This window comes from Diorhabda carinulata, chromosome X (genome assembly GCF_026250575.1).
Source record: "Diorhabda carinulata isolate Delta chromosome X, icDioCari1.1, whole genome shotgun sequence".
Classification (NCBI taxonomy): Eukaryota; Metazoa; Arthropoda; class Insecta; order Coleoptera; family Chrysomelidae; genus Diorhabda; species Diorhabda carinulata.
In genome coordinates this window covers 1,032,306-1,047,292 of record NC_079472.1, presented here as the reverse complement: position 1 = coordinate 1,047,292, position 14,987 = coordinate 1,032,306, and the positions used below count along the sequence as shown (strand labels likewise).

The window sequence follows — 14,987 nt, the reverse complement described above, 5'->3', positions numbered from 1 at the left end:
TAAATTATTTTCATCATATTCTCCACCATTTTCAATAGATTTCATCCCAATATAATTTTTTTCGGTTTCAAAAATTATCAAAATAAAGAAAAATAAACTTCCAAAAAGTCAAAATTAAAGTTAAAAACTGAAAAAAAAATTATTTTTCCATTAAAAACCAACAATCAATTCGTAAAAAATAGAAATATATATACGATGGACAAATAAAAAAAAATCCGAATCAATCACAAAATAATTTTGTGTTAGTTTTACTTCAACCGCCCCTCGTATAGAGAACCCTCTCAAATTTATTCGCGCAAATCCTCATTTTTTTCCCCGAAAACACTCATTTAACTCGTTCGCTAGTCCCTGTTGTGTATTGTCAGTTGTAGCGGTTGACACGTGGGTGGATCTTTCGATGAAGCCGCCATCACATCGACAACCTCGACCGGACTCGAACACGTCGATATCCTCTCCTCCGTCGGCTCCTCCAGGTCCGATTCGTCGTTTACGTTTATTTCCTCCTCGGAATCAGAAACGTAATCGCTCAATCTGAAATAATATCCACTTAAATAACAATAAAATGATATTTTTCACCTGTTTGCACCTTCTCAGTCTATCCGACGTTAGCGCGTTCGGTACCAGAGCCTTGAACGCGCTATTCTCCCCTCCCATACCGAGGAGAAGCGACGAATGGGGGGCGAGATGCGTAGTAAGCGGCGAACCAGGGGTGGAACCTCCCTTGTAGTGCGGCGACGGCGTCAGCCGGGCTCCGAACATCGATTGATTCGACGGGGTTCCTCTTCCCGAACCGTCCGACTGCTTCAGAAGGTTCATCCTCTGGTGGCGTCGCCATTTCGCCCGTCTGTTGGAAAACCAAACCTGGTTACAGTGCACCAATTAGTTCCCTTGGGTATTTCATATATCAAAATAAACGAGATATTCACCTGGACTCTAGCTTCCGAAAGCGACGTCTTCGAGGCCAATCTTTCCCTTGTCGAAACACACGGATAATGACTTTTCTCGAACTCCTTCTCCAATTCCTCCAATTGATCCGGACTGAAAGTAGTCCTGTTCCTCCTAAATTTCGGTTGTTCCGAACTATCCAGGCTCGAATCGTCTTTATCAATGTTGCAACCAGGCGGGGAGCTCATTAGACCCGTATCAGGATGCGGGGAACCTGACGAAACCGGCGAAGACGACATAACATTGGGATTCGTCGAATTCGGAGGACCTGGTATCCCTAAAGGACCGTTCGGCCATAGAGGCGAATGCCAGGGGAATCCCGCCGTAGCGTACGGATGAGGATGGTACAGGCCGTAACCGGCAGCTCGGGCAAATTCTGCCGCTGCTCGTTCGGCCGCGCGATTACGTAAAATTCGATTTATACTGCTCACCGATGGTGCGGTTGCATTTGTACAAACACCTGCAACAAATTAAAGATGCGCCAGGTAAAAAACCGTTATTAGATCAATATTTGTGCGTACGGGGGTTATACGGGGGTTGTAATTGAAATAGATGTACATTTTTGTATTGTTCGACGTTGACATTAAAATATGAGTTTTTATTTATCGATCGCCCCTCGTAATATTGAAGAAAATACGCGGTCGAAGCGGATATTTCAATTATTCGATTTTTTATTTCTAATTCCCGGCTTGGATAATTGACTAGTCATGATGAAGCACCACGATCGACGTTAAGCCGAACATCGGAAAGCTGTTCGTAATCTGTCGACGTGTAATAGGAAGTTTGATAATTTCCATTTGGATATTTCAGTTTTCGCGTTGACTGGAAAGTATTTCCGCGACAATCGAAATTATAACGGAATTGAAATATTCGAAATTTTAAATCAATCATATCATTAAACTTTGTAATAGTGTAAATACAGTTTGAAATATGATTAAACGTAAAATTTTACAGGAAAAATCCGTAGGGGTTAAATAGGTACTGCACGGTGGTCACTTCTACTAGAAATTTCGTTAAATCGAAGTAGAAATCAATTGAAAATTCGTGGAGTTGATCAGTATTACTAGAACCGTGTTTTTAAGTTATATAGGGAAGCTAAATTCAAGTTTTTTAATAAATCTAGCCGGTGTACGAGTGGTGGTGGCAGAAAAACCACGATTTTTTCGGACTTGTTCCAGTTTTTGGCTTATAACTCCCAAACTACGCATTATAACGAAAAAATATTATATATCTTTTTAAAGTAGATAAAAATCGCTATCGTTTAAGACTAATTGAAGATTTGTAGGTCTAATAGTTCTCGAGATACAGCTCTTCAAAATTAAAGAATTTTTTCCAAAAATTTAAAAATTAATGTTTTGGCCGTGTTTTGCACGAAATATTTGTTAAGCCATTGATCCCACGAAGAAGTTATGAAAATGAAGTTGTAGAGCAATTATTTAGCTTCAATTTAAGCATAACCTCAACGCTGTATAACGAATAGTTCGCAAGTTATAAGGAAAAATCGAAACATCAACAAAATCCGATTTCTCGAGAAATGAAGCTCTCAATAATATAGCAGTTATCCTGTACAAAATTGAGAAGTTATTGATTAGAAATGTTGGGATATAGTTCGGGGATGCCAAGAGAAGCTAAATCCAAGTTTTCGAATAAATCTAGCCCGTGCTCGAATGGGGGTGGCCGAAATACCACGATTTTTTTGAAGTCTTTCGGTTTTGGTCTATATCTCAAAAACTATGCATCCTGCCAAAAAATATGTGATATATCTTTTCAAAGTAGATAAAAATCGCTATCGTTTAAGCCGAATCGTAGCTTTGTAGGTCTAATAGTTCTCGAGATACAGCTCTTCAAAATTAAAGAATTTTTTCCAAAAATTTGAAAATTTATGTTTTGTCCGTCTTTTGCACGAAATATTGGCTAAACTATTGATTCCACGAGGAATTTTTGACAAATGAAGTTGTAGGGCAGCTATTTAGCTTCAATTTAAGCATGAACGCAAGGCGGTAAAACGAATAGTTTGCAAGTTATAAGGAAAAATCGAAACATCAACAAAATTCGATTTCTCAAAAATTTGAGCCTGTATCTTTGGAATTATACGGTTAAAAAAATAATGTGAAAAGTTTAATTTGAGGGAAATTTAATGCTCATCCTGAAAATGGAATAAAAAAACCTTACGATACATAGTTTGTGAGATATAGGCCAAAAACCAAAAGACGTCAGAAAAAATCGTGGTTTTTCGGCCACCCCACTCGAGCACAGGTTTTTTTGTCAAAAAAACTCGGATTAAGCCTTCTTAGCCATCCTCGAACAATATCTCAAAATTTTTAATCAATAACTTCGTAATTTTGTACAGGATAACCGCTATATTATTGAGAACTTCATTTTTTGAGAAATCGGATTTTGTTGATGTTTCGATTTTTCCTTATAACTTGCAAACTATTCGTTCTACAGCCTTGCGATTGTGTTTAAATTGAAGTTAAATAACTGCTCTACAACTTTATTTGTCATAACTTCTTCGTGGGATCAATGGCTTAGCAAATATTTCGTGCAAAAGACGGACAAAACATAAATTTTCAAACTTTTGGAAAAAATTCTTTAATTTTGAAGAGCTGTATCTCAAGAACTATTGGACCTACAAAGCTGTAATTAGTCTTAAACGATAGCGATTTTTATCTACTTTAAAAAGATATATAATATTTTTTTCGTTATAATGCGTAGTTTAGGAGTTATAAGCCAAAAAATGAAACAAGTCCGAAAAAATCCTGGTTTTTCAGCCACCCCCACTCGAGCACAGGCTAGATTTATTCGAAAACTTGGATTTAGCTTCCCTTGGCATCCCCGAACTATATCCCAACATTTCTAATCAATAACTTCTCAATTTTGTACAGGATAACTGCTATATTATTGAGAACTTCATTTTTTGAGAAATCGGATTTTGTTGATGTTTCGATTTTTCCTTATAACTTGCAAACTATTCGTTCTACAGCCTTGCGATTGTGTTTAAATTGAAGTTAAATAACTGCTCTACAACTTTATTTGTCATAACTTCTTCGTGGGATCAATGGTTTAGCAAATATTTCGTGCAAAAGACGGACAAAACATAAATTTTCAAACTTTTGGAAAAAATTCTTTAATTTTGAATAGCTGTATCTCAAGAACTATTGGACCTACAAAGCTGTAATTAGTCTTAAACGATAGCGATTTTTATCTACTTTAAAAAGATATATAATATTTTTTTCGTTATAATGCGTAGTTTAGGAGTTATAAGCCAAAAAATGAAACAAGTCCGAAAAAATCCTGGTTTTTCAGCCACCCCCACTCGAGCACAGGCTAGATTTATTCGAAAACTTGGATTTAGCTTCCCTTGGCATCCCCGAACTATATCCCAACATTTCTAATCAATAACTTCTCAATTTTGTACAGGATAACTGCTATATTATTGAGAACTTCATTTTTTGAGAAATCGGATTTTGTTGATGTTTCGATTTTTCCTTATAACTTGCAAACTATTCGTTCTACAGCCTTGCGATTGTGTTTAAATTGAAGTTAAATAACTGCTCTACAACTTTATTTGTCATAACTTCTTCGTGGGATCAATGGTTTAGCAAATATTTCGTGCAAAAGACGGACAAAACATAAATTTTCAAACTTTTGGAAAAAATTCTTTAATTTTGAATAGCTGTATCTCAAGAACTATTGGACCTACAAAGCTGTAATTAGTCTTAAACGATAGCGATTTTTATCTACTTTAAAAAGATATATAATATTTTTTTCGTTATAATGCGTAGTTTAGGAGTTATAAGCCAAAAAATGAAACAAGTCCGAAAAAATCCTGGTTTTTCAGCCACCCCCACTCGAGCACAGGCTAGATTTATTCGAAAACTTGGATTTAGCTTCCCTTGGCATCTCCGAACTATATCCGAAAATTTCATTAATTTTCTAAATTTGTCCAGGAGACACAATATTTTCGACATGACTGCTGCACTATTAAAGTTTAGCAGTTTTAGCAAATACACTTCACACTTTCACAAAACTACCCATTACAAATGATCTTCATACTAAAACAAGATCAAAATCAATCATCTGGTTTACAAAATCAAGTTTCCGAGGTCCCAATTCAAGCACCAATTGAATTTTGCGAAAACGCAGCTTCAAATCGACGCACGTTTGAACCAACAGCTTCGCGAAGACCGTTCCGGAAAACCTTAAGCTTCCAACGTCTGGTGCATCATTCAAATTACCGTTTTTGCGAAACTCCTTTTTCAAAAAACGTTCCACAACGACCGAATTCCCAAAAACGAGGCTACCCATCGAGGTAACTCCCAGATCTCTTCGAATAGCTGCTTCCTAAGGAATATGAAGCAACTTGTAGTATGTTCCATCTTCATTAAGGTCTGAACTACCTTCCGAAACGTTTCCGGTGATGTGGATCATCAAAAATTGACGTATGACATCATTCAAACGCTCCTCGGTGTCGCTGGATGATTAATCTTCAATAAACATGATTAATTTGTGGTTGGATACGTTTCCTTGTCCACGGAAGATCAAAATCAAAATTCCAAGGCTAAAATTTCGAAAATAGAATCGCCTTCTACGAGAAATGGATAAAAACAACTGCAGGCAAGGTCGTGGCGTCGGTTTTTTGGGATAATTTCCATTAACTATGTTGAAAATGACTAAAAATATCAATATTTTTATATAATAATTTCCGTTTTGGTTAGAAATCATCTTCTTTTTTAACGTCGAGTTACCTTCGATTTAAATTATCATAGAAATCACAGAGTTTATGATATTTCAATTGTCATATGTCTTATGTCAAATTTGAAGTTAGTTTTGACGTACAACTTGGATAATCGGAAAAATTGATAGGAAATAGTAAAAAAATTGACATTGTACTTGGTGGAAAGTGCAAAAAAAACAAATTAGATACATAAATACAATGTTAGAACGGGTATACCACATAACCATAACCAAAGAAATGTCAAAAGTTGCTGAAAAATATCTAGTTGATATCGTGGATGATTTTATCGCATTTAGAATTAGAAATATTATAGATTATACGAGGGTTATATGGAAAATAGTCCTAACTACGTCGAATATTAATCCAGAAGATGGAAATTTGAGTTGATTTCAACAATGTATTGAAGAAATCAAATATTAAACTGATTTAAGCTCTCGAATGTTCCCCAGGTCTCCATTTTGATCGAAATTGGGTTAAAAAAGTGTTGGAAAACCGAAAATTAGTAACGGAGTATTTCGTTTAGCGAAATGGCGTTTTAAATTGAGTTTTTTGTTAACTATATGTCGAGAAATTTCCCATGACTGACTTTTTATAACAAAAATTGTTGATAATGAGAATAATTATGACAGTAATGACAGTAATGACGTATCCGAACGGTGTCTAGAATTTATTTTTTTTTGTCGTTGATTCGTTACGATAATTGGTGAATCAGAACTGCTGTTATTTATAAGTTGTTTCACTTGTTGATGCGTGTCAAGAAATTATTAGATAAATTCATATGATTTATTTAAAAAAAAAACGTTCAAACGTTTCCAGCAACGGAAATCGTTCGTAATATACGAGGTCCGGTTATTAAATAACGAAACCGGTTACGAAAAAAGGTTAAAAATATTCTACATTCGAATTCTACCCTTAAATACACCCCCCTTTCCTCGCCACACGCCTTTCCACACGTTTTTTCCATTGATCGAAGCAGTGCTGGAAGTCTTCTTCAGCGAGTGCCTCCAGGAGCTTTCCCATCGACTCCAATCGGGTCCCTTTCGAAGGAAATCTTTTTCTAAGGAAATCCGAGCAAAAACATTGATCCAGCAGGTGGATTTTTCGGCGTTTACATCCTCAGCAATCATTCGATGTTGTGCGCGTAGATTTTGGTTGGTTTTGGTCGTTATTTCAAGAGTTGGTCATCTTCATCGGTCTATAGACACGTACTAAAACGTTTACACAACTCAAAAACACGCGTACTACATAAATAATTACCCCCGTAGGTTTTTTCCAGCAATTTATAGCGCGCAGTCGCATTATTTAATAACCAGACCTCGTATATACTATAAAAACCTTGATTTTTTGAACGTTCCCCATAGAAAAAATATCGAAAGTGATAAAATCACGTAAAACTAGCCGAATGTACAGGGAGAGTTATAGATTTAGTTTCAATTAGCAAATGATTGTGCATTTTTTTCAAATTGTAAAGTATCGAGCCTTTTATTTAATTACGAACTACGAGTAGCGTTTCTAATTGGAGAAAAATGTGTCGCATTAAAAGGGAAAAGGCGCGAAACAGACAGAAATCGAGGGAAATTGTCAAAAAAAACCCTTAAGAGTTTTACAAAATCAATTACGTTCGCGGCTTTAAAGCAATTTGAAAAATTTTTGAAATAAATATAAATACGGTAATTAATTGATTCGTCTTGTGTATAGTCCTAATATACAGGGTGAAACATGAGGAACTTTTGATTTTTATCGTTTTGATTCACCCCGTATGGAAAATTGCGGCGTTTACTTTTCGACGCGTGAATAAAAACACTTTAGAATATTTGTAGAACCGCAAAAAATAACGATTCAATGACAATGTTTAGGGCGAACGTAGTTCGAAATACGAGGGTTCGTTGTTGTACGAATACCACAAAAAAAAAGATAATTATAGACATTCGTAAAGAAAAAAATGTTAAAACCGCTTATTTCGGTCGGGAAATTGTATGGGACGTTAAGTCGAATTAAAAATTACAACGGCCCTCGAGGCCATATGGTGAAGAAACCTATAAAACGCCAGTGTTACGAGGTGAGTGGATTTTTTCGAAAAAATAACCTCGATATTGTAACTCACCTTCAGAAATTAATCGTTCTCTAATTTCCCATGCGAAAATTGTGGGATTTTCTCGTTTGTACTGCTCTATTTTGGATACGACCGCGGGGGTTGCTACTTTAGGTTTACTACCCCCGATTAATCCGGGAGGCCTCAATGTTCCTGAAATACAAATTAAAATATTAAAAAAAATATCACTCGCACTTCATTTTATAACTTAAGTAACTTTTTATCGCGTTTTTTTTACTAACTAACCTATAAATATAAATTTTCGATATACCCCCGTATAATTCCATTTATAAAAATAGAGTAAAATGTTTTTAAATGTAAATTAGAGTTTTCTCTAATCGAATATTTAAATTCGTGTACGAGGTTTATCGAAAAATACGGATTTTTTATACGAGGATCGTTCATAAAATTAGACAACAAATTGTGACAACGTAAACGGCAGTTGTTTACGAAAATTCCTCCCCCTTTACAATACGACTACTATCCGCTTTGTTTTTGTATCGAAATTCTATATATTTTCATTAGCAAACACCTTGCGATCAATTATTAATGTTTTTAGAACTGAATAATACATTTTGTGAACCTAAAAGACAGATGCCGATCTTAAATCGACTTGTTATAATGTTATAAACGCGGTTGTCTATAAATTTATCAGAGGCGGAACTACAACGAATTGATCAGTTATGATACACCCGGTATATAACGATTGTATATGATTTTACGCAATTTTTGATCGCGAGTAATATCGCTCGAAGATCCAATTCTATTTTTCACCAATAGACACCGTAGCAACGTTATTTTTTGGGATAATTACTGCGCATGAGTTAGGAGACATATTTTTATGACAATAATCTGGAATTAACAAGAATTCTTCCATTGAATAATGGTATTCGGTGTCTCAAATCAATCTGGATCTGTTGGAAAGCTTGAGCTGAATATTTGAATGTGATAGCGATTTCTAGAGGTACTGCAATCACAAATCAATTGAAAATCACAAATCAAACAATAACAGATCCAAAAAAACACGAATTTCGATCTTTCTATAAGTTTGGTATCGTTTTTACAATAAAAATCAATAATATCCACGAATTATTCATTAAATACAGACATTTCGTATTAATTGATGGAAAATCTATCACAAATCAATCGAAATTCACAAATCAAACAATAACAGATCCAAAAAAACACGAATTTCGATCCTTCTATAAGTTTGGTATCGTTTTTACAATAAAAATCATTAATATCCACGAATTATTCATTAAATACAGACATTTCGTATTAATTGATGGAAAATCTATCACAAATCAATTGAAATTCACAAATCAAACAATAACAGATCCAAAAAAACAGGAATTTCGATCTTTCTATAAGTTTGGTATCGTTTTTACAATAAAAATCATTAATATCCACGAATTATTCATTAAATACAGACATTTCGTATTAATTGATGGAAAATCTATCACAAATCAATCGAAATTCACAAATCAAACAATAACAGATCCAAAAAAACACGAATTTCGATCCTTCTATAAGTTTGGTATCGTTTTTACAATAAAAATCATTAATATCCACGAATTATTCATTAAATACAGACATTTCGTATTAATTGATGGAAAATCTATCACAAATCAATCGAAATTCACAAATCAAACAATAACAGATCCAAAAAAACACGAATTTCGATCCTTCTATAAGTTTGGTATCGTTTTTACAATAAAAATCATTAATATCCACGAATTATTCATTAAATACAGACATTTCGTATTAATTGATGGAAAATCTATCACAAATCAATTGAAATTCACAAATCAAACAATAACAGATCCAAAAAAACAGGAATTTCGATCTTTCTATAAGTTTGGTATCGTTTTTACAATAAAAATCATTAATATCCACGAATTATTCATTGAATACAGACATTTCGTATTAATTGATGGAAAATCTATCACAAATCAATCGAAATTCACAAATCAAACAATAACAGATCCAAAAAAACACGAATTTCGATCTTTCTATAAGTTTGGTATCGTTTTTACAATAAAAATCATTAATATCCACGAATTATTCATTAAATACAGACATTTCGTATTAATTGATGGAAAATCTATCACAAATCAATCGAAATTCACAAATCAAACAATAACAGATCCAAAAAAACACGAATTTCGATCCTTCTATAAGTTTGGTATCGTTTTTACAATAAAAATCATTAATATCCACGAATTATTCATTAAATACAGACATTTCGTATTAATTGATGGAAAATCTATCACAAATCAATCGAAATTCACAAATCAAAAAATAACAGATCCAAAAAAACACGAATTTCGATCTTTCTATAAGTTTGGTATCGTTTTTACAATAAAAATCATTAATATCCTCGAATTATTCATTAAATACAAACATTTCGTATTAATCGATGGAAAATCTATCACAAATCAATCGAAATTCACAAATCAAACAATAACAGATCCAAAAAAACACGAATTTCGATCCTTCTATAAATTTGGTATCGTTTTTACAATAAAAATCATTAATATCCACGAATTATACATTAAATACAGACATTTCGTATTAATTGATGGAAAATCTATCACAAATCAATTGAAATTCACAAATCAAACAATAACAGATCCAAAAAAACACGAATTTCGATCCTTCTATAAATTTGGTATCGTTTTTACAATAAAAATCATTAATATCCACGAATTATTCATTAAATACAGACATTTCGTATTAATTGATGGAAAATCTATCACAAATCAATTGAAATTCACAAATCAAACAATAACAGATCCAAAAAAACACGAATTTCGATCCTTCCATAAATTTGGTATCGTTTTTACAATAAAAATCATTAATATCCACGAATTATTCATTAAATACAGACATTTCGTATTAATTGATGGAAAATCTATCACAAATCAATTGAAATTCACAAATCAGACAATAACAGATCCAAAAAAACACGAATTTCGATCCTTCTATAAATTTGGTATCGTTTTTACAATAAAAATCATTAATATCCACGAATTATTCATTAAATACAGACATTTCGTATTAATTGATGGAAAATCTATCACAAATCAATTGAAATTCACAAATCAAACAATAACAGATCCAAAAAAACACGAATTTCGATCCTTCTATAAATTTGGTATCGTTTTTACAATAAAAATCATTAATATCCACGCATTATTCATTAAATACAGACATTTCGTATTAATTGATGGAAAATCTATCACAAATCAATTGAAATTCACAAATCAAACAATAACAGATCCAAAAAAACAGGAATTTCGATCTTTCTATAAGTTTGGTATCGTTTTTACAATAAAAATCATTAATATCCACGAATTATTCATTGAATACAGACATTTCGTATTAATTGATGGAAAATCTATCACAAATCAATCGAAATTCACAAATCAAACAATAACAGATCCAAAAAAACACGAATTTCGATCTTTCTATAAGTTTGGTATCGTTTTTACAATAAAAATCAATAATATCCACGAATTATTCATTAAATACAGACATTTCGTATTAATTGATGGAAAATCTATCACAAATCAATCGAAATTCACAAATCAAACAATAACAGATCCAAAAAAACACGAATTTCGATCCTTCTATAAGTTTGGTATCGTTTTTACAATAAAAATCATTAATATCCACGAATTATTCATTAAATACAGACATTTCGTATTAATTGATGGAAAATCTATCACAAATCAATTGAAATTCACAAATCAAACAATAACAGATCCAAAAAAACAGGAATTTCGATCTTTCTATAAGTTTGGTATCGTTTTTACAATAAAAATCATTAATATCCACGAATTATTCATTAAATACAGACATTTCGTATTAATTGATGGAAAATCTATCACAAATCAATCGAAATTCACAAATCAAACAATAACAGATCCAAAAAAACACGAATTTCGATCCTTCTATAAGTTTGGTATCGTTTTTACAATAAAAATCATTAATATCCACGAATTATTCATTAAATACAGACATTTCGTATTAATTGATGGAAAATCTATCACAAATCAATTGAAATTCACAAATCAAACAATAACAGATCCAAAAAAACAGGAATTTCGATCTTTCTATAAGTTTGGTATCGTTTTTACAATAAAAATCAATAATATCCACGAATTATTCATTAAATACAGACATTTCGTATTAATTGATGGAAAATCTATCACAAATCAATCGAAATTCACAAATCAAACAATAACAGATCCAAAAAAACACGAATTTCGATCCTTCTATAAGTTTGGTATCGTTTTTACAATAAAAATCATTAATATCCACGAATTATTCATTAAATACAGACATTTCGTATTAATTGATGGAAAATCTATCACAAATCAATTGAAATTCACAAATCAAACAATAACAGATCCAAAAAAACAGGAATTTCGATCTTTCTATAAGTTTGGTATCGTTTTTACAATAAAAATCATTAATATCCACGAATTATTCATTAAATACAGACATTTCGTATTAATTGATGGAAAATCTATCACAAATCAATCGAAATTCACAAATCAAACAATAACAGATCCAAAAAAACACGAATTTCGATCCTTCTATAAGTTTGGTATCGTTTTTACAATAAAAATCATTAATATCCACGAATTATTCATTAAATACAGACATTTCGTATTAATTGATGGAAAATCTATCACAAATCAATCGAAATTCACAAATCAAACAATAACAGATCCAAAAAAACACGAATTTCGATCCTTCTATAAGTTTGGTATCGTTTTTACAATAAAAATCATTAATATCCACGAATTATTCATTAAATACAGACATTTCGTATTAATTGATGGAAAATCTATCACAAATCAATTGAAATTCACAAATCAAACAATAACAGATCCAAAAAAACAGGAATTTCGATCTTTCTATAAGTTTGGTATCGTTTTTACAATAAAAATCATTAATATCCACGAATTATTCATTGAATACAGACATTTCGTATTAATTGATGGAAAATCTATCACAAATCAATCGAAATTCACAAATCAAACAATAACAGATCCAAAAAAACACGAATTTCGATCTTTCTATAAGTTTGGTATCGTTTTTACAATAAAAATCATTAATATCCACGAATTATTCATTAAATACAGACATTTCGTATTAATTGATGGAAAATCTATCACAAATCAATCGAAATTCACAAATCAAACAATAACAGATCCAAAAAAACACGAATTTCGATCCTTCTATAAGTTTGGTATCGTTTTTACAATAAAAATCATTAATATCCACGAATTATTCATTAAATACAGACATTTCGTATTAATTGATGGAAAATCTATCACAAATCAATCGAAATTCACAAATCAAAAAATAACAGATCCAAAAAAACACGAATTTCGATCTTTCTATAAGTTTGGTATCGTTTTTACAATAAAAATCATTAATATCCTCGAATTATTCATTAAATACAAACATTTCGTATTAATCGATGGAAAATCTATCACAAATCAATCGAAATTCACAAATCAAACAATAACAGATCCAAAAAAACACGAATTTCGATCCTTCTATAAATTTGGTATCGTTTTTACAATAAAAATCATTAATATCCACGAATTATACATTAAATACAGACATTTCGTATTAATTGATGGAAAATCTATCACAAATCAATTGAAATTCACAAATCAAACAATAACAGATCCAAAAAAACACGAATTTCGATCCTTCTATAAATTTGGTATCGTTTTTACAATAAAAATCATTAATATCCACGAATTATTCATTAAATACAGACATTTCGTATTAATTGATGGAAAATCTATCACAAATCAATTGAAATTCACAAATCAAACAATAACAGATCCAAAAAAACACGAATTTCGATCCTTCCATAAATTTGGTATCGTTTTTACAATAAAAATCATTAATATCCACGAATTATTCATTAAATACAGACATTTCGTATTAATTGATGGAAAATCTATCACAAATCAATTGAAATTCACAAATCAGACAATAACAGATCCAAAAAAACACGAATTTCGATCCTTCTATAAATTTGGTATCGTTTTTACAATAAAAATCATTAATATCCACGAATTATTCATTAAATACAGACATTTCGTATTAATTGATGGAAAATCTATCACAAATCAATTGAAATTCACAAATCAAACAATAACAGATCCAAAAAAACACGAATTTCGATCCTTCTATAAATTTGGTATCGTTTTTACAATAAAAATCATTAATATCCACGCATTATTCATTAAATACAGACATTTCGTATTAATTGATGGAAAATCTATCACAAATCAATTGAAATTCACAAATCAAACAATAACAGATCCAAAAAAACAGGAATTTCGATCTTTCTATAAGTTTGGTATCGTTTTTACAATAAAAATCATTAATATCCACGAATTATTCATTGAATACAGACATTTCGTATTAATTGATGGAAAATCTATCACAAATCAATCGAAATTCACAAATCAAACAATAACAGATCCAAAAAAACACGAATTTCGATCTTTCTATAAGTTTGGTATCGTTTTTACAATAAAAATCATTAATATCCACGAATTATTCATTAAATACAGACATTTCGTATTAATTGATGGAAAATCTATCACAAATCAATTGAAATTCACAAATCAAACAATAACAGATCCAAAAAAACACGAATTTCGATCCTTCTATAAATTTGGTATCGTTTTTACAATAAAAATCATTAATATCCACGAATTATTCATTAAATACAGACATTTCGTATTAATTGATGGAAAATCTATCACAAATCAATTGAAATTCACAAATCAAACAATAACAGATCCAAAAAAACACGAATTTCGATCCTTCTATAAATTTGGTATCGTTTTTACAATGAAAATCATTAATATCCACGAATTATTCATTAAATACAGACATTTCGTATTAATTGATGGAAAATCTATCACAAATCAATTGAAATTCACAAATCAAACAATAACAGATCCAAAAAAACACGAATTTCGATCTTTCTATAAATTTGGTATCGTTTTTACAATAAAAATCATTAATATCCACGAATTATTCATTAAATACAGACATTTCGTATTAATTGATGGAAAATCTATCACAAATCAATTGAAATTCACAAATCAAACAATAACAGATCCAAAAAAACACGAATTTCGATCTTTCTATAAATTTGGTATC

General features: G+C 31.2%; 1 protein-coding gene across 1 annotated transcript in view; it reads right to left on the bottom strand.

Annotated features, from left to right (window-relative positions):
* Window positions 1–220: 220 nt before the first annotated feature.
* The window catches only part of LOC130902704 (paired box protein Pax-6-like), a 42,084-nt gene continuing 27,317 nt past the window's right edge, over window positions 221–14,987 (bottom strand). The window contains exons 3-6 of the mRNA XM_057814963.1: window positions 7,788–7,928; window positions 927–1,405; window positions 587–861; window positions 221–531 (exon numbers count right to left, since the gene is read on the bottom strand). Coding sequence (XP_057670946.1) covers window positions 342–531; window positions 587–861; window positions 927–1,405; window positions 7,788–7,928 — 1,085 coding nt within the window. The 3' untranslated portion in view covers window positions 221–341. The remainder of the gene's footprint in view (window positions 532–586; window positions 862–926; window positions 1,406–7,787; window positions 7,929–14,987) is intronic.